This window comes from Zalophus californianus, chromosome 4, assembly GCF_009762305.2.
Source record: "Zalophus californianus isolate mZalCal1 chromosome 4, mZalCal1.pri.v2, whole genome shotgun sequence".
NCBI classification, from domain to species: Eukaryota; Metazoa; Chordata; class Mammalia; order Carnivora; family Otariidae; genus Zalophus; species Zalophus californianus.
This window is the reverse complement of record NC_045598.1, coordinates 43,181,866-43,201,784: the sequence shown is the minus strand read 5'-3', so window position 1 is coordinate 43,201,784 and position 19,919 is coordinate 43,181,866. Positions and strand designations below refer to the sequence as shown.

Here is a 19,919-nt window from a genome sequence, read left to right as displayed (position 1 = left end):
ATTACTCTGTAAGCATCCAGAAGCCAGTGCTTCATTTTCTTGACTGAATTTTCTGGTTTTCTTTGCAGGCCCCTTTTGGATATGTGCCACACTGGTCTTTGCCATAGCAATTAGTGGGAATCTTTCCAACTTCTTAATTCATCTGGGAGAGAAGACATACCATTATGTACCCGAATTCCGAAAAGGTTGGTGAATAGCTTTGACTCATTTGGAATGCTTTCAATTTGTAACCATGAGTTCCTTTTACTGTGCCCTTGGGCCCCTGTCTCTAGGTGCTACAGCCCTGGCTTTTTGTATTTAAGGATTCAAACATACTTATCATCTCAGAGTTACCACCCATCTATATAAATCTACATAATCTTTTATTGTGGTAAAATACACATGCCATAAAATTTACCATCTTAACTCTCTTAAAGTATACCATTCAGTGGCCTTGAGTACATGCACAATATTGTGAATGCACATATCTTTTGGAAAGCTGGAAGGCAAGGCCAAATAGCAATTGGAATTCGTCCAAAGAAAAATGTGCAAAGTAAGTAAAAGCAGTGTGCATGAAAGTCTCCATTGTAGCATTATTTGTATTATCCAGATGTTGGAAACAATAGGGGCATTGTTATTTAAGTCGTGGTGACTCAACTAGCTGGGTCCGAGCCACTAATTATGAAGCACTTAGAACAATGTGGAAAACTGATAATCCAAAATTATGCCTGTGCTGTTGGCAACTTTGTTACAGAAAAGTCTGCAAATGGTCAGGGTCTCGAAGGGAGAATGTAGAAAGGAGTTTGTCCTAGTGATGGGCTTGTGGATGACATTGTTTTAAAACTTCCTTTCTTGTGGCAGTATTGGATAATTATACAAATAAAGCAACAAATAGCTTTTTAGGGACTTGCAGATGACAGCCACCCCTCAGTGAGGAAGTTTGGCTTTGTAGGAGTTTGACGATTGAAGTGTGCACTTCCTCCATTCTCTCCTTCCCTCCTCTTCCCCACCCCTTCCCCCGCCCCGCTGCCTGCTTGCTGTCCTGTTTAGAGGCTGTAGATAGACCCTCTAAGAGCACAGTCTGCAGAACCAGGTCACTAGCTTCAAGTTCCAGTTCCATCACTCATTAGCTTCTACGTGTCAGGCAAATTAGTTCATCTCTCTTGGCCTCATATTCCTTATCAGTGAAATAGGAATAATAATACCTATATTATTGGGCTATTGTGAGAATAGAGTTGATGTGTGTAAAGAGGTTGGAATAATGCCTTATACAAAAAAGAATTCCTACACAAGCACATATATGTGTGTATAGGGAGATATGCAATTACCTCTGTGTGTGTGTGTGTGTGTGTGTGTGTGTGTGTGTGTGCGTGTGTCTCCATGTATCCTTCCTTTTACCTTCCAGGCCCATTTACGTGGAGTCAGACCTGGATTCAGTTACAGCCCCATTTGTCAAATGACTCTGGTTTGAGTTTAACTCAATAAATGTTATTCGTGAGATATAGACCTTGCCTTCAAGTTGTTCAGTGGTTAAGAAAGACAGGTAAATGAATGTTGTTGTAAGTGGGATGTATTAATTCCTGTATCAGAGGTATGTATAGGCTGTATTGACAGAGGAGGGAATGACACTGCCTGAGGGTCTGGAAGCTCAGGAGGCTTTTTATCTTTTCTTATCCTCCTTGGCTGGGCAGTATAAGGGAGTCATGATATGAATGTACCAGTAAGATAGTCGTTGACTCTCTCAATAAACATTTTTCCGTTTTTTAAAAGATTTATTTATGGGGGGGAGGGGCAGAGGGAGAGAATTTTCAAGCAGACTCTGCTGAGTGCAGAGCCCAGCATGGGGCTCAATCCCATGACCCACGAGATCACGACCTGAGCCAAAACCAAGAGTCGGATGCCCAACCGACTGAGCCACCCAGGCACCCCTAAACATTTTCCCATTTTATGTAAAGAGTATACATCCACAAAGTCAGGTCCTGCTTCCACCGCTTGTTAATTATTTGACCTTGACCAAACCACTTAGCTTCTCTGATCCTGTTTCGTCATCTCTAAAATGAAGATGTAGATGATGTGAAATAATGTCTTTACATATCAGTTAATAATATAAAAGGCTAATTCTTTTTTTTTTTTAAGATTTATTTATTATTTATTTTGAGAGCATGAGAATGAGAGAGAGAGAGAGTACATGAGATGGGGGAGGGTCAGAGGGAGAAGCAGACTCCCTGCTGAGCAGGGAGCCCGATGCGGGACTCGATCCTGGGACTCCAGGATCATGACCTGAGCCGAAGGCAGTCGCTTAACCAACTGAGCCACCCAGGCGCCCCTAAAAGGCTAATTCTTGATTGAGCATTTATTATTTATCAGTCAGTGTTCTATTTGTTTTAACTCATTTAATTCTAGTAATCTTATAAGGTATACTATGTTTATTCCCATTTTACAGATGAGGAAACTAAGGCAGGAAAGTTAAGTAATTCACTACTCAGTGTTAGTTAGCAGAGTTGGGATTAGAATCCATGAAGTCCGCATGTGCGGTCTGTGCCCTTGACTATTACACAGTGTTGCCTCTCAAAAGGGCACTCAGTGTAATGCCTGACACCTAGGGGATGGCTGTAGGCATAGAGGTAATTTTCTCCCCCTTCCTTTAGTTATAAAAAAAAGAAAAAAAAAAAGGCAGTATATTAGCAGAATGACATTTGGTTTAATGAGGGAGTTCCAAATGTGAAAAAACTCCTCTAGGAGCTAAAAATGTTTTGGCCAATCATATGTCTTAACCAGAGTCTGACTACATTGCCTGGGGTGCCTTTGTGCTTGCCAAGAGCGTTAAGTGCATCACCCACTGATTTTCCTGTAGGAAGGGCTGGTGCCACGGGCTTAGCCACACTTACTGGTTGTCCACTCCAGAAGAGGGAAAACGAAGCCTCTGGAGCATGGTGCTACTGGAAGAGGAGGAAGGGACGGTAAAATGCTGAACGTTGCTCTTCTGAGGAGCTGCTATGCAGCATTTCCAGCACAGACACAGAATTACTTAGTGAAGAAAGCGAATGTGAGGAACATTTTGACCAATAGAAGGCCCTCTAAATAGCGTGCAGAGCCAGTTAATCTGTACCCAGGGCATTTTTAATAAAAATTTGTGCAAGAAATCAGCCTCAGCTCTTGTTAGACGAGGGAAAAGGGTGTGTTCTTCTAGGGGGAGAGTTGGCTTTCGCTTGGTTGAAATGCTTGGTATGTTTAAACACTTGTAGTGAGGCCCTCTGAAGTCTTTCAGTTGCATAATGCAGTTGTTTAATACTGGGAGTTGTTAGTTATTAAACAAATTATAAAAGCCGTAGGAGAAACCACTGGTCATCACCACAAAGACAGTGTTGAAGATTCATCAATTCAGGACCGGGATTGGGTGCCTGCTCTGGGACAGGTACTGTGCCAGGCATAGTAAGACACGATCCCATGATCCGGTGAAGCAGGTGGACAGGCTAGGAAATAAGCCCAGGAAGGTATGAGAAGTGCGCTGGTAGTAATTAAAGGCCTGATTACATGGGGACTACTACCTTTGTCTTATCATCCTCAGTGTCCATAGCGGCCACCATCATCTATGCCTATGCCTGGCTGGTTCCTCTCGCACTCTGGGGTTTCCTCATGTGGAGAAACAGCAAAGTTATGAACATCGTTTCCTATTCGTTTTTGGAGATTGTGTGCGTCTATGGATATTCGCTCTTCATTTATATCCCCACAGCAGTAAGTACCACACTCACGCTGAGTGACGCCCTGGGCGTCTCAAAAATTCAGCCGACGTCATCATTTCTAGCCCAACACTGATGGGCACCTGAAAAATACCCTTTGAATTTAGAAGTTCAGCAGGAAGGGGCATAGGGAGCCAAGTACCTTTGCTGGACCTCCAGCCCTTCATTCTGAAAGCATTCATCTCAGTCTGCGTGCCGGGGTGTTTCCTCCAGGCCGAGACTGAGATGCCGCAGAGGTAGTGGGCGCCCAGCTGCCGATGGGCTCAGGGGACTTTATAGGGGCCTGGAATGACCAGATGCCGCCAATAAAGCCCTCCTCTCCCTCCTTTTCTTTCAGGTACTGTGGATTATCCCCCAGAAGGCTGTCCGTTGGATTCTAGTCATGATTGCCCTGGGGATCTCAGGCTCTGTCTTGGCAATGACATTTTGGCCAGCTGTTCGTGAGGATAACCGGCGCATCGCGTTGGCCACAATTGGCACAATTGTGTTGCTTCACACGCTGCTTTCTGTGGGCTGCTTGGTATGGTCTCACTCCTGTGATCTTCCTGTGTGCTTTATTTTTATTTATTTATTTATTTATATTTTTTAAAGATTTTATTTATTTATTTGACAGAGAGAGACACAGCGAGAGAGGGAACACAAGCAGGGGGAGTGGGAGAGGGAGAAGCAGGCTTCCCGTGGAGCAGGGAGCCCGATGCGGGGTTCAATCCCAGGACCCCGGGACCATGACCTAAGCTGAAGGCAGATGCTTAACCAACTGAGCCACCCAGGCACCCCTTCCTGTGTGCTTTAGATACAAATGCTGAAAGACCCCAAGCTGTTATTCACAATGATTCCTTTAAAACTGGCTGCATAAAATGAATATTGTTTTAAATAGACTGTCCTAAGTGAGAAGTGGTAAATTTATGAGAATTTGATGGTAATCTCTGGCTTTACCAAATTTCTGAAATTTGGTTACAATTCAGAGTCTGGCCAAAGGAAGTGGAGCTGGATGAGTGTCTATAATAGGTTGGGGTGCAGGGCTTGGTGGGGGAGTTCTGCCTTTGGATGTCTTTGCTGGTTTTCTCCACATACCTAGAAAGAGTTTTGAAATTTAAAGTTTCATAGGTGGAAAGCATGAGGATTAAGTCAAATTAGGAAAGGGGAGATATTTTTAAGGTGAGTAATGTTTAAAAGAGTTTTTGAGTTCATGTATTTGGGTGTCTTTTTAGGGAGAGCATGTCCTTTTGAGTCGGACAGGCCCAGATCGGACACCGGCTCTGTGAGTCACTGGCTGTATGAGCTTGGCCATGGTACCTAACTTCTCTGAATCTGAATGTCTTAATCTGTAACATGGGTATAGTATTTCCTGCCACATAGGGTTGTTCTGAGGATAAAATAAAATAGTACATATAAAATATTTAATGTAGAACTTGTCCCACAAATACCCATAAATTAGGTCCCTTTCCCTTGATCCTAAGGAGATATGATTTTCTATCTTCTGTGCACATTGTACACAAATATTTTGGTCCATGACCTTAACAAGGCCTGACACAGGTTTTTAAAGAACTCCAGGTCGAGGAATGTTAAGGTCACTGATGAAGGAAAGGACGTGCCCACAGGAAGATATCCATCCGTGTCACCCGTGTCCAGACCCTTGGTCAGGTTTTACAGTTGTGGGAGTAAGTATTTCTTTGGCACCATTTGATCTATAATATTTTTGTCTAGACAGCCTGGGTCATGCATAAGATCCCAATACTTGATCATTGAACGAGTCTCATAAAAAGTGCCAGGTTCTGAGACACAGAGCTGGTTTACATATACTTTCCACGTGTCTGAGCTTTAAATTCTTGAGACCTCTAGAGGACTGTTGGTTTGACTCACGGCAGAGTGACACCATTAATTTCTGGCACTTGGAGCCCCTGGGCTGATCCCTTGTAATGCTGCTGCGACCCTCCTGACCCTTCTGTCTGCTGAGGAAGAACATCCTTTCTCACTGTAGCTGTCTCACTGGTGTGTCCCCATGTCTCCCTTGAATTTTCTTCCCTATACACTTAGTTGAGGCATTGATGGAGAAAAGGAGGCAGGAAGAAGTGTTGCCTTGTTCAGTTGTGTAAGGGATCGAGAGGAGCATGGCAATCAGACTTTGGAGCGGGGGCGGGGGTGGTAAGAGTATTATTAAGAACCTATTTCATTTGGTACGCATGGCAGGCTCTTTTACCTCCTATGCCTGTTCCTCCTTTTGGGATAAATGACACTGACATTGGGACTTACCTGCCCATCTTGCTGCTCAGGAACTTGCTGGAAGAGAGCAATAAGAAGGAAACAGAAAGTACTGCATGGGGCTTAGCACTGCGAGCTAGGTGAGCGCCCTCTCTCAGAAACTTGGCTTCCTCCTCTGTCACGGAGATTCATATTTTGTGGGCTTTTGTGAGGCTCGGTGAGATGGCTGTGAGAGCCCTTCATATACTGTGAAGGGTTCTTCAGATGTAAAGAAGTTACTAGAAGAGCCCTGTGTCATCTGAAGCTGCCAGGGCCCTTTCATGGGTGCCTCTTGCTGGCATCTTCCACCGTCTCTCCAGAACATCTTTCCCATTGTACACTTGGTTGGGAAGTTGGAGGAGGCAAGGAGGCAGGAGAGAAGGCCTTGCCTGGTCCACTTCCAGGGGACTCCGGGGAGCCAGGCGCACTGGATGTTGGAGCAGGGAGGGAATTGCAGGTGCAGGACCCCTTTCTTGGAGGAGAGGCACAGTTTTCTCCTCCGCGAAGAAGGGAACTATTCCATGATCAGGTGTTTAGCCAGGGGCCCTCTGTGCCTGCGGTTTTGGTCTCCACACCAGAGCTGGCCTCCTCTGTCCTCTCCTGGAGATGTGCAGTGCAAGAGGCTGAAGCAGAGGTGAGGAGACGGGGTCTGGTCCCAGCTCCCTCACCCCTGCTTTGGATATTTCCCCTCTCTGGACCCCACCTCCTCACTTAGAAAAGGGAGCTGCAGGAGCATCTTTACTTTTGCAAGGATTGAATGTTATGTGCAACATGAACAAAACAAGCTGAACACATGCAAGGCATTATTTTTATTGGAAGGGCAAGGAGAAGACTTGGCAGCGGAGGGGCACTGGCCGACCCAGACAGCTTGGCTTCCCACTCTGCCCTGCGGAGCACAGATTGACATTTTTGCCTCAGTATTCTGAAGCGTATGCCAGCACTCTACCTGCTGAGGGCCCCTCGGTGCTCACGGCTGTGCGCTGCTGGTAGCGGGACACTCCTGGCGGGGATGACTAAGGAAGCCCAGGAGGGTGCGTCCTTGGCTGGCGGGTTTGAGATGTACAAGCCTGTGTTTGCGGGGGTTACTGCTGATAGTCGACCGCCCGTGCCCTCGCTCTGCCAGGTGACACTCCTGGCCTGACTTCTAGAAAACCTGATGGTTCATCCTGACGCCTCCACAGTGCCTATATCTAGACGGGGCGTAGGCTAGGTGCCAAATTGCAGGCCACCCCACAGAAGAGAAGAACATAGACTTTGGAGCCAGACACAGCTGGATTGAAACCCTAGCTCAGACACAAGGTTGTGTAGCCTTGGGAAAATCTCCATCTCTTTGAGCCTCCACTTGCTTATCTTTAAAATGGGGATAACATTGCCTATTATTAATGATCTAGTATGTGCCTGGTGCACAGTAGGCACTCGCCAAATGGTAACTGTGGTTGTTACTAAGTATTTGTGGCATTAATGAACTAACGAGTCATAGAATTATAGTTACCCTTAGAGGCAATTTTTTCTAATCCCTTTGTTTTACACATTAGAAAACTGAGGCTCAGAAGGGTGGAGTGACTCGTCCAAAGTTACAGTGTGAGTTACTAGCAAAGCCAAGTTTAGACCCTGGCCTCTTGGCTCATTCCGTCTGATGGGGGCCTCCTCCAGGAGCCTGGCAGAAAGGCACGGTTCCTGCACCATGGGGGGCGCTTTGTGGCTCTGTGCACACAGCATCAAGATAGCTGGAGGGGCCCAACACTGGTAGCACGGCCCCTGTCCCCTACCCCCTTAAGTTAGGGACCATTCTTTCCCCACCTCAGAAAGCAGGTGCCGGAATGGGCCCTGGGAAGAAGGCTTTAGAACTAATAGGATTGCTCTGGGAATGTGACAAGCTAGGGGGGCTCCGCAGCTAGAAACTTGGAAATGGATTGTTGAAGAGTTCACACAGAATGGGAGTGTTGGGGAAAGCTCCAGTGTGTTGTCTTGGTGCCCCCTTCTGGCTGATAGAGAGTAGAGCTGGTGAAATGGTTCTTGATTTGGCTTTTTGTCCTTTTACCTTCCTTATGCCATGACTCCCAAGGGGGAGTCACAAGTGTGCAGTGACCCCTGACTTATTAAGGGAGGGACTCCCCTTACTTTGAACAACCCAGGTATTTTCCTGGGCTAAAGTCGGATTCTCAGACTTTTAGATAGGTTGGAAGATCCTCCTTGTTTTTTCTCCCTCTTCTACCTCTTCCTGATTTTTTTTTTCTTTTTAAGACTTTATTTGTTTATTTGACAGAGAGACAGATAGTGACAGAAACAGTGAGAGAGAGCACAAGCGGGGAGGAGAGGGAGAAGCAGGCTCCCGCTGAGCAGGAAGCCCAATGTGGGGCTCAATCCCAGGACCTTGGGATCATGACCTGAGCCGAAGGCAGACGCTTAATCGACTGAGCCACCCAGGTGCCCCTACCTCCTCCTGATTTTTGACCATGAAATTGTAGATGGTGACTGGAATCACTTATCAGACCTTTGTTTTCCAAGCTGGAGAATTATGAGGTCAGGCCTGCCTGGCACTTTCTTGTTAAAGGTTCTTACCAAGAGCCACCTGGTTTAGCAACAATCTGTTGTAGCTCAGTTCCTTAAGTATGGGTTGTTTACATCGTGGGCCAGACCCTGAGTGAGACGCTGGTGGCACAGGAACAGGAAGGACACAGTCTTTGCCCTGGAGGAGAGACTGGGTGATGTGGCAATGAAGAGACTGACCCTTGGAGTCAGAAAGACCCATCTCTCCCACTCGCTAGCCATGTGCACCAGATTGAATGACAGCCTCTCTGAGCCTCCGTTTCTTATTTATCAAATGAGAATAATAACAGCAGCCTTATGGGGTTCTTATGCAGATTAAGTCCTATGGAGGAAGTGGCCAGTAAATGGTGGCTACACTTTAAAAAGTTACTCATAGTAGAGTAAGTGAGATGGACAGAAACAGAGTCGGTTGTAGTTCAGTGGGATGACAGGCGTGGCAGAGGGAAACGTAGGGGCCATGAGAGCCCAGAAGTCCTATTAACTTGGAGTCTAGAACACTCGAGCAGACCATTGTGTTTTAACTCCCCTCATGGGTTTCCTCTTCCTGCAGGCATACTTTTTTGATGCGCCAGAGATGGACCACCTCCCAACAACTACAGTTGCTCCAAACCAAACAGTTGCAACAGCCAAGTAGCTAAAGAGGAAAGTAAGAGATTATATTTTTATGACTTTTTTTGTGGTTTGGTACAGTAAAAAATGGGCAAGTGCATCACTTCTGAAACTGTTAGCATTAAGAATCGAGAGGGCCAGACCCTTTTGTCTTTCTGTATGATTCACTATAGCATTTGTGCACACGCATGTCTGTATCCATGTGGCCCTCCAGCCCAAGGCCTCAATTGTGAACTCTACATGGTCCTGGCTTGATAGATTTGGGAGATGTGAGCTCTTAGCTTCTTCATTAGAGGAGCTCCTTCCTGCCTTTTGGCTCCACATCCCCTTTCCTCTGCTCTCTCCTTCCTGGGAGCACAGTATGGGTTTGTTCTATTTGGTTACAGCCCTGGTGGTTTTTCTAGTTTCCCTGTGACTTCTCAACCTGGCCTCAGACCCTGAGTGTGACTTCTCTTGAATTACTCATAGGGTTCTCCAAAGCCTACAAATTCTCATGCCTGGTTTGCTCTCTGGCCTCTCAGATGATTCTACTTCAGTGGTTAGCTCAGTAGGTTAGTGTACAGGAAGAAGAGCCAATTCCTCCATGGCTCATTCCTTGCCTCCCTGTTCCAGATCGTCAGTGTACCAAGGCTGCCACCATGCTGAACTTCTTGCCATTGCTAGAACACGTATGCCTTTGCACTTGCTGTTCCAGATGTCTGAAATGGTCCCTTTCTTCCAACAGTCATCACTTACCTCGTGATCCCATTATACCTTGTAATATATATCACTGTTAATGGTGCTGGAAACACTAATTCTTCACTGTTTGTGTGTCCATCTGCATATTCATTTGTTCATTCATTGATTCATTTGTCCTCCATGGACTGGTATTCCTCTCCAGTTCAACTCAGCAACGTGAAAACAGGAAATGGGCATTACTTGCATCTTCATTGCTCACCACAAGACCTGGTGTATAGGGGGTGCTCAGTAAATGTTGGTGGAGTGGATGAATGAAGCCATGATCTCTGCACATGATCTCCCTGTGGGCTGAGAACCTTCAGTCTGTTTTGTAATCACAGGGTGACCTTCTCTCCCAGAGCAACAGGGTGTGGTGCAAAGACCAGGGCCTTTAGAGTCAAGTGGAGCCAAAATGAAATCCTGGTGCCGACACATCCTAGCAGTGTACTTGGGGCAAGGAACTTACTGTCTCTGAGCCTCAGCCAACGTAACTATGAAAGAAGAATAAGTAATGTAAAGTAACCGTGGAAATGATACCTATCAGCTCTCCCGTATTCTTTTGACTAGACGCAAGTTGTAAGTCTTACCCACACTCAGGGGGAGGGCATTACCCAAAGGCATGAATACGTGGAGTCAGGGATCATTGGAGGGCATTTTTATTTTATTTTATTTTTCAGCTTGATTAAGGTTTCCTTAACAAAGAAAATTGTAAGATACTTAAAGTATACGTTGTGATGATTTGATAGACATATGCATTGTGTGGAGGCCATTTTGCAGTCTGTCTGCCATAAGCACACAACCTAGTAATATATGTATATTTGAAGTGTTTACATATCCTGTTGTCAGTCCATATAGTAACTATTAAAGCTTAATTTTTTTATTTTTTGATGAAAAATAAATATTAATAGAAGTTCTAAAATTTTTCTTCCATTACCTCAGTGGGTTGTTTTTACAACCCACTGCCTTAGAATGAGCTTGTGGTAGCTTGTTTCCCTTATGGTTTGATTGTCTACACACTTGTAAAGCTCCTCTTGCAGATGGATTTCATTGACTGTTAGTAGAGAAGGCCCTGGGGCAAGGTGGGTCTCTCCTGAGATTGAGGTCCATGGGAAAGGGATTAAGTCTGATTGGACTTGAACTCCCCAGTGCTTGGCCTAATGCCTGCTTGGCCCAGACAGAGTGAGTGCTCAGTTTATGTTGCGTAGTTGGAGGTGACCCTTTGTAAGATTCAGGCAAGAGGGGCATGTGGGCTTTTATCAGAGGTGTCTTGGCTCACAGAACCCTCATTTACTCTCTCGCTCAGTGTTTACTTAAGGCTGTTCTGTGGCCTCCATGGGCCAGGCATCAGGGACCTAGAAAATCAAATACAGTCTGCCTCAGGGAGCCTTGGTCCATGGATAAAACAGCTCAACAGAATAAACAGACTGTGTTTTTAGAGACGTGCTCTACCCAAATTGTGAATTGATGAGCATGGTGGGAGCACAGAAGCAGTGACTCATTTGGCTTGAGGGAAGGCTTCATAGAAGGGGTCTTGTTTGAGCTGGGCCCTGAAGGTTGAGCAGAAACAATCAATTACCTGTTTTTCTGAAGAGAGTAGTCAGCTTTCCATGGCATTTGGGAAGGTAAAAGTCATAGGTTGTTCATTTGGGACACAGTGATGTGATGTGGGCTCACATCCCTGAGAACAAGAAAATCTGAGCCCAGCTGGAGGACAGAGGTAGAGCCCACCCACAATGGCAACAGTTGCTTGGGTCTCTCTGGGCCGAGAATACCTGACATCAACCTGGTGAGGGGCTCTTTCAGCCTGCTCCTGTGTTAGGACTCGAGTTCCTTCCTTACATTTTGTTATGAAAGCTCCAGGCCAATGTACCAGGTGCTCTAAACCTTCAGAGAGTCAGAAGCTGGTGTTTGAGAAAAGCCTGGTCCTCAGGGCCTTTACAGACCTCCCACCCTGATTTATATAGATTTGACACCTTTGGGCTTTGCTCAGATCTATAAACTTGGGCATCAGTGTGTCCATTTGGGTGTCAAGTCTCCAAATGAGATAGTGATGAAGAGTTTCTTTGGAGCTTCCCTGGCAGAAGCATCAATTGCTTTGCCAATGAGAGGGCTGTCCAGAGCCCCAGGCTCTGCAGATTTATGAGCTGCCTGTGCCTTCTACTGTAATCTCTAGACTCCCAGCTTTCACTGAAAAAGAATGGCTTCTAATCTCACAGATAACCTTCCTCATGTAAATCTGCACATTGGAGGGCTTAGCCTGCCATGGATTACTGGGAGAACATTCACCCCTTCTCTCCCTGGAAACTCAGGATCATAGAGGAGCCTTCAATGACTTGTGATCAGGGACTACCCCTATATAAATCATCAAGATATTATAGAGAATATCTGGCTTGCTTCTTCCCTCCTTTCCTTCCTTTTTTAAAATTAACTTACCACCTGAGGGCCAGTGCCATTTATTCTCTGAGCCAAGACCCTGGGGAAGCCTGGAAACTGTACCTTGGGAGTCTTACTTCAGCTTGTGGGATGGAGCATCTGAAAGACGGCACTCATATTGGAGCTGCCTTCCCAGGGGCGGTGACAAGTGGGTCTGTCTGGAGGAGGGTGGCCAGCAGGTAATTATATTGCAGTGTGATAGGGCTTTAATAAGAGATGAGCGAAGGGCTTTAGGAGATTCCTTTGTAATTAAAAAACCCTCCTGATTTGATACACAGGGTTTATGTGCAATTATCCTTTCACTCACTCATGTTAAGAGTGTTCACTTTATAAGCTAAAGCTACAAACCCTTTTTACTACGTTTATACACATCAATTCTTTTATTCTGAAATCAGTTTTAACTCAATGCTGTAATCCTCTTTAACAAAGCATCCAGACTATGGCTTTCCACCGTGGCTAATGCTGTTTTCCACCAGCCCCTTCTTGTCCACACCATGTCTGAGATGTCCCTGCCCAGAGCATCCAGTTTCAGTTTCTGTGCTGTTTCTCCATCAGTTTTCTTCTTGGTTCTCTGTCTTTGAAGTCAGTTGGGAGAACCTGGGTTGGAGAGTGGGTCAGCTCAGTAACTTTTTTTTTTTTAAAGATTTTATTTATTTATTTGGGAGAGAGAAAGCACAAGCAGGGGGAGCAGGAGGGGCAGAGGGAGAAGCAGACTCCCCGCCGAGCACAGAGCCCGATGCGGGACTCCATCCCAGGACCCTGGCCTCATGACCTGAGCCAAAGGCAGATGCTTAACGGACTAAGCCACCCAGGCACCCAACACAGTAACTTTTTATTCTTGCTTAAACTTATTTAGTGCAAAGTTTTTACACATAGGCAAAAGTAGAGTGAATAGTATAAAGAATCTCCATGTACCCATTGCTTACTTTGCACAGTTATCAACTCATGGCCAACTTTATTTCATCCATACCCCCATCTATTCCCCCATATTATTTTGAAGCACATCTAAGACATCCTGTTATTTGATCCATAAATATTTAAATTCTGGATCTATAAAAGACACTTTTAAAAACATAACCGTAGTACCATAGTCACATCTAAAAAAAAAAATATATCTCCTTAATACAGGCATACCTCGTTTTATTGAGCTTTGCTTATTGTGCTTCACGGATACTGTGTTTTTTACAAATTGAAGGTCTGTGGTAGCCCTGTGTTGAGCCAAGTCTTTCAGCACCATTTTCTCAAAAGCACTTGCTCACTTTGTGTCTCTGTGTCACATTTTGGTAATCCTTGCAATATTTTAAACTTTTTCATTGTTATTATGTTGGTTATGGTCATCTGTGCTCACTGATCTTTGTTGTTACTACTGTAATTATTTTGGGGCACTATGATTTGCACCCATATGAGATGGTAAATTTAATCAATAAATGTTTTATGTGTTCTTATTGCTCCACTGACTGACCATTCCCCTATCTCTCTCCCTCTCCTTGGGCTTCCCTATTAAAAACATCATAATATTGAAATTAGGCCAATTAATAGCCCAACAATGACCTCTGAGTGTTCAAATAAAAAGAGTCATGCATCTGTCACTTTAAACCAAAAGCTAGAAATGACTAAGCTTAGTGAGGAAGGCATGTCAAAAGCCAAGACGGACTGAAAGCTGGGCCTCTTGCACCAAACAACCAAGTTGTGAAAGCAGAGGAAGAGTTCTTGAAGGAAATTGAAAGAGCTACTCCAGTGAACACACGAATGATAAGAAGGTCAGACAGCCTTACTGCTGAGGTGGAGTAAGTGTGAGTGGTCTGGATAGAAGAGCAAACCAGCCACCACATCCTCTTAAACCAAAGCCTGACCCAGAGCAAGGTCCTAGCTCTCCTCTACTCTGTGAAGGCTGAGAGAGGTGAGGAGGCTGCAGAAGGAAAGTTGGAAGCAGCAGAGGTGGGTTCGTGAGGTTTAGGGAAAGAAGCTGCCTCCATAACGTGGAAGTACCAAGGTAAAGCAGCCACCGGGTGTAGACGTTGCAGCAGGTGATCCGGAAGCTCTGGCTCAGATCACTCATGACGGTGGCTACACTAAACAGATTTTCAGTGTAGATGGAACAGCCTTCTATTGGAAGATGCCATCTAGGACTTCCATAGCTAGAGAGGAGAAGTCAGTGCCTGGGCTTCAAAGCCTCAAAGGACAGGCTGACTCTCTTGTGAGGGGCTAATGCAGCTCGTGACTTTAAGTTGAATCCAGTGCTCATTTACCACTCATAAAACCCCAGGACCCTCAAGAATTATGCTGAATCTCTACTTTCTGTGCTCTGTAAATTGAGCAAGAAAGCCTGGATGATGGTACATCTGTTTACAACATAATTTACTGAATATTTTAAGACCTCTGTTGAGATCTGCTCAGAAAAAAAGATTTCTTTCAAAATATTGTTGCTCATTGACAATACATCTGGTCACCCAAGAGCTCTGATGGAAATGTACGAGATAAATGTTTCCATGCCTGCTAACACAGCATCCGTTCTATAGCCCAGGGATCAAGGAGTCATTTCAACTTTCAAATCTGACTATTAAACACATTTCCTAAGGCTGTAAGCGCCAAAAATAGTGATTCTTCTGGTGACTCTGGGCAAAGTAAATTGAAAACCTTTTGGAAAGGATTCGCCATTCTAGAAGAGCATTCGTGATTCATGACAAGAGGTCAGGATAGTAACATTAACAAGAGTTTGAAAGAAGAAACCCTCATGGGCGACTTAGAAGGGGTTCTAGACTTCAAGGGAGGAAGTGACCGCAGATGGGGTGGAAGAAGCAAAAGATCTAGAAGTGGAGCCTGCAGGGGGTACCGCGTGGCCGCCCTCTCAGGATAAAACTTGAGCGGGTGTGGAGTTGCTTCTTACGGATGAACAAAGAAGGTGGTTTCTTGAGATGAAATCTACTCCTGGTGAAGATGCCATGAAGGTGGTTGAAAGACAACAAAGGATTTGCAGTATGACAGAAACTTAGTGATAAAGCAGCAGCAGCGTCTGAGAGGATTGACTCCAATTTTGAAAGAAGTTCTGCTGTGGGTAAAATGCTATCACATAGCATTGCATCCTACAGAGCAATTGTATGTGAAAATAATCAATCCATGTGGCAAACCTCATTGCGGTCTTATCAGAAATTGCTGCAGCCACTCCAGCCTTCAGCACCCACCACCCTGATCTGTCGGCAGCCATTGACATCAAGGCAGGACCTCCCCCAGTAAAAAGATTATGACTCACTGGAAGCTCAGATGATGCTTAACATTTTTTAGCAATAAAGATTTTTTAATTAAAATATGTACATTTTGGGATGCCTGGGTGGCTCAGTTGGTTAAGCATATGCCTTCGTCTCAGGTCATGATCCCAGGGTCCTGGGATCGAGTCCCCACATCAGGCTTCCTGCTCAGTGGGGAGCCTGCTTCTCCCTCTGTCCCTCCCCCCCGTTCATGCTCTCTCGCACTCTCTCTGACAAATAAATAAAATATTTTTTTAAAAAGTATGTACATTTTTTAGACATAATGCTATTGCACACTTAGTAGACTACAGTATAGTGTGAACATAACTTTTATATGCCCTGGCAAACCAAGAAGTTCATTTGATTCACTTTATTGTGGTATCCACTTTATCGCTGTGGTCTGGAATGTCTCCACCATCTCTCTGAGGCATCGTATATACTTCAGTGTTTGAATTTCATCTTGCAGTTTGTTGCTGTGTCTCTTTTTTTTTTTTAATTTTTTTATTGTTATGTTAATCACCATATATTACATCATTAGTTTTTGGTGCAGTGTTCCATGATTCATTGTTTGTTCATAACACCCAGTGCTCCATGCAGAACGTGCCCTCCTCAATACCCATCACCAGGCTAACCCATCCCCCTACCCCCCTCCCCTCTAGAACCCTCAGTTTGTTTTTCAGAGTCCATCATCTCTCATGGTTCGTCTCCCCCTCTGACATACTCCCCTTTTCTTCTTCTCCTGTTATCTTCTTCTTTTTCTTTTTTCTTAAAATATGTTGCGTTATTTGTTTCAGAAGTTCAGAACTGTGATTCAGCAGTCTTGCACAATTCACAGCGCTCACCGTAGCACATACCCTCCCCAATATCTATCACCCAGCCACCCCATCCCTCCCACCCCCCACCACTCCAGCAACCCTCAGTTTCTTTCCTGAGATTAAGAATTCCTCATATCAGTGAGGTCATGTGATACATGTCTTTCTGTGATTGACTTATTTCACTCAGCATAACACCCTCCAGTTCCATCCACGTCGTTGCAAATGGCAAGATCTCATTCCTTTTGATGGCTGCATAATATTCCATTGTGTATATATACCACATCTTCTTTATCCATTCATCTGTCGATGGGCATCTTGGCTCTTTGCACAGTTTGGCTATTGTGGACATTGCTGCTATAAACATTGGGGTGCATGTACCCCTTCGGGTCCCTACATTTGTATCTTTGGGGTAAATACCCAGTAGTGCAATTGCTGGATCGAATGGTAGCTCTAATTTCAACTGTTTGAGGAACCTCCACACTGTTTTCCAGAGTGGTTGCACCAGCTTGCATTCCCACCAACAGTGTAGGAGGGTTCCCCTTTCTCCACATCCCCGCCAACATCTGTCGTTCCCTGACTTGTTAATTTTAGCCATTCTGACGGGTGTGAGGTGGTATCTCATTGAGGTTTTGATTTGGATTTCCCTGATGCCGAGCGATGTGGAGCACTTTTTCATGTGCCTGTTGCTGTGTCTCTTAAATGTGTTTTAAATGATAGATTCCCACTCCATTCCCCCCCCTTCCCTTTACCATGTATTTGCTTAAGAATTGTTTATCCTATAGCTTCTCGCTGTCTGGATTTTGCCGATTGTATTTCTATGGTGTTGTTGATCGTGTTGCTCTGCCTTTGTTTTCTGTAAACTGGTGGTTGTATCTAAAGGGTTGATCAGATTCAGCATTGGTTGGTTGGTTGGTTTTGGCAAGACTACTTGATATGTGGTGTTAAATGCTTTCAGCCATAAACTCATGCTGTGTAATTACCTCTTACTTTTTGATATTAAAAGTAATTAAGCAATGCCTACATCTGTTAAATCATTAGGGTTTTCAAAATGGCGATATTTCAGTTCTATCTTTGCTTCTTTGTTTATTAATTAGAATACTTCTTTCATAAAAACTTCCCTTTATCTACTATTTGGCTCTCCAGTGACATAGTTTCTGTAGAAAGGCAGGATAAATGATTCTTTTCCTTTTCTTTTTTTCACCTATTTTCAAAATAGTAGTTGGTTCACTAGCACTCGACAGTAATGGCCAGTTAGTTTCAGTCCATCCCAAGTATTATGCTTACCAATACTCAAGTTGTCCCTTTGGCTAATGGGAACCTCTTCAGATTGGCTCGAGTCCTGTTGGCATGGCCCTAAGAGTCTCTGATAACTGTCTTGTTATCTGTTACAACAAAATTTTCCAGGCTTTTCCAGGCTCATTTTGAACATTTCCTGTCTCAGACCCAGACTGAATCATTTCTCGGAGTCTTGGTTCTGTTCAGTGGGGAGATAGTAATACCAGGTCACAATCTGGGTGCTAGTGGTGCTTATTGCCATTGGCTTGGTTGTTGTTTACAGGCCTTTTCACTGTTCAGAGTCAGGAAATGTGTTGTGTGCTTGATTGTTGTTTTTTTTTTAAGATTTTATTTATTGATTTGAGAGAGAGAGAGCAAGAGAGTGCACGAGTGGGGAAGCAGCAGAGGGAGAGAGGGAGAAGCAGGCTCCCCGTGGAGCAGGGAACCAGATGCGGGGCTCGATCCCAGGACCCTGGGACCATGACCTAAGCCGAAGGCAGACGCTCAGCAGATGCTCAGCCGACTGAGCCACCGAGGCGCCCCATCTTGATTAATTTTTTAAAGGAGATACATTGTGAGTTCATACTCATACTTTCAATTCTTATTTAGCACCACAGAGTTTTTTCTAAATTGCTTTTATCTTATATCTGTATCTCCTTTCCCACCTGCTGAGGATCCCACTTTTCAACAATACCAGCAGTGATAGAATTGGACCATCACATTAGTACTTAATTGTTTTATCCGGGCACTCGCAACAGTCCAATAATAACAGTAACAGCACTCCCATTAATTACTGGAAACACTGCTTTAAAACCTTTTAAGGCTTTTTTTTTTTAAGGTTTTTAAGGTCTGGAATTCCCTTTCCTAGCTTGTCTACTTGGAAGCCCACTCTTTATTCTTCAGGACCCACTTCAGATAGCCTGTGTTTGGGGAAGTTTAGATTACTTACTCCTCTATGCTCTCCTACAGCTCTGTATGTTCCTCTATTAGGGCAAATCTCTTATTCACTGTGACATGGACTGAGAATTCCTAGAGAGTAGAGATTTAGTGACCATTATACCTGCAGCATCCAGCAGGCTTTGGGGAAAGCTTGATTTTGAACAAGTGACAGTTGATAGATACGTCACATGCACACATGCTCGGTTCATTTGCCAGGTGACCTGAGCAATTTTTACTTGTTCATTCATTGAGGGCCTACCCTTGGCTACCATTGGCTGGGTGACTGGGGTGAACAATGGAGATAGGTCCTTACCCTCCCAGATTTTACACCCAATTTTCTATCTCAGGCATCAGACTAGAAGGCCCTGCTAAATTAAAGAGAGAATCCTAACTTGGGGAACTTCGGATTGGAACACCCCCAATCAGGCTTGGGTGCAGGGTTGCCACCACAAAGGAGGTGCAGGGCAGGCCTGGGTCACGGTGGGGCCACCTGAGGTGGGGAGCCCGAAGTGGCCAGGAATCGGGTCGCAGGTGGGGAAGAGGTGAGGGAGCTCTGGCTGATGGTGGCGTTATGGACCAAGTCTGGCATAAAGGGCAATTATCTTACTTGCCACCCTGTGGCCTAAGCCCCAGGAATTCCCCTGGGAATTACAAGCTACCTACTGAAACTTGGCAGCAGGGCAAGGGAAATTTTCTGTCTTGAATCCCTCCTCTAGTCTTGACATTAATTTGGAACAGACAGACAGATGAGAGAAAAAGAGCGTGTTTATGAAAATAAAATCTTTAGTGCCTGCCCTGTGGGCTCATTTGTCCCTACCTTTATTTAGCATTTCAGAAGCCCGAGCTAATGTTTACCATAAGGCCAAGCAGGACTTCAAGTTCTTCCAGTCCAGCAAATCACAGCATTCATGCTTCTCCAACCACTTTTCACAGATATATTGTTGGCAACATTTCCCTTTTCTAGAGCTGGGACATTGAGGTAGATACCCCTGCCTTAGCCCCACCTTCCTATTTGTGATCCTGCCCCCTGTGGTAGTAGGAAGCTTGGCACATTCTCTTAGGTTGGAGGCCATTTATTAGGAAATGGCCTCTCTGAAATTTCTTAATCCCCGCCCTGGATTTAACTATATCTCTAGCACCTTTTTCCAAATTCCCCATCTATTGCAAATCCCCAACTAGGTGTACCAACAGATGATTCAAATTCATTATGTCCAAAACTAAACTCATCTCCCCCACAACCAGGTCCTCCTTATATTTTCCTGTTTCCGTGAATGGCACTACCATCCACACTGCCTCTGACATCACACTAGGTTAGATTCTGTATTATACTGTCTCAGAGTACCTCACATTTATAATTACATAAGTAATATGTTATG

General features: G+C 44.8%; 1 protein-coding gene across 4 annotated transcripts in view; it reads left to right on the top strand.

Annotated features, from left to right (window-relative positions):
- YIPF1 (Yip1 domain family member 1) overlaps positions 1–19,919 on the top strand; it is a 34,809-nt gene that overhangs the window by 13,411 nt on the left and 1,479 nt on the right. For all 4 annotated transcript variants that reach the window (XR_003520907.1, XM_027599618.1, XM_027599606.1 and 1 more), the window contains 4 exons: positions 69–185; positions 3,548–3,714; positions 4,057–4,239; positions 9,061–9,156. Coding sequence is in view for 3 of the 4 variants with exons in the window: in XM_027599618.1 (XP_027455419.1) it covers positions 69–185; positions 3,548–3,714; positions 4,057–4,239; positions 9,061–9,144 (551 nt within the window). In the remaining variant the exon portion in view is untranslated. The remainder of the gene's footprint in view (positions 1–68; positions 186–3,547; positions 3,715–4,056; positions 4,240–9,060; positions 9,157–19,919) is intronic.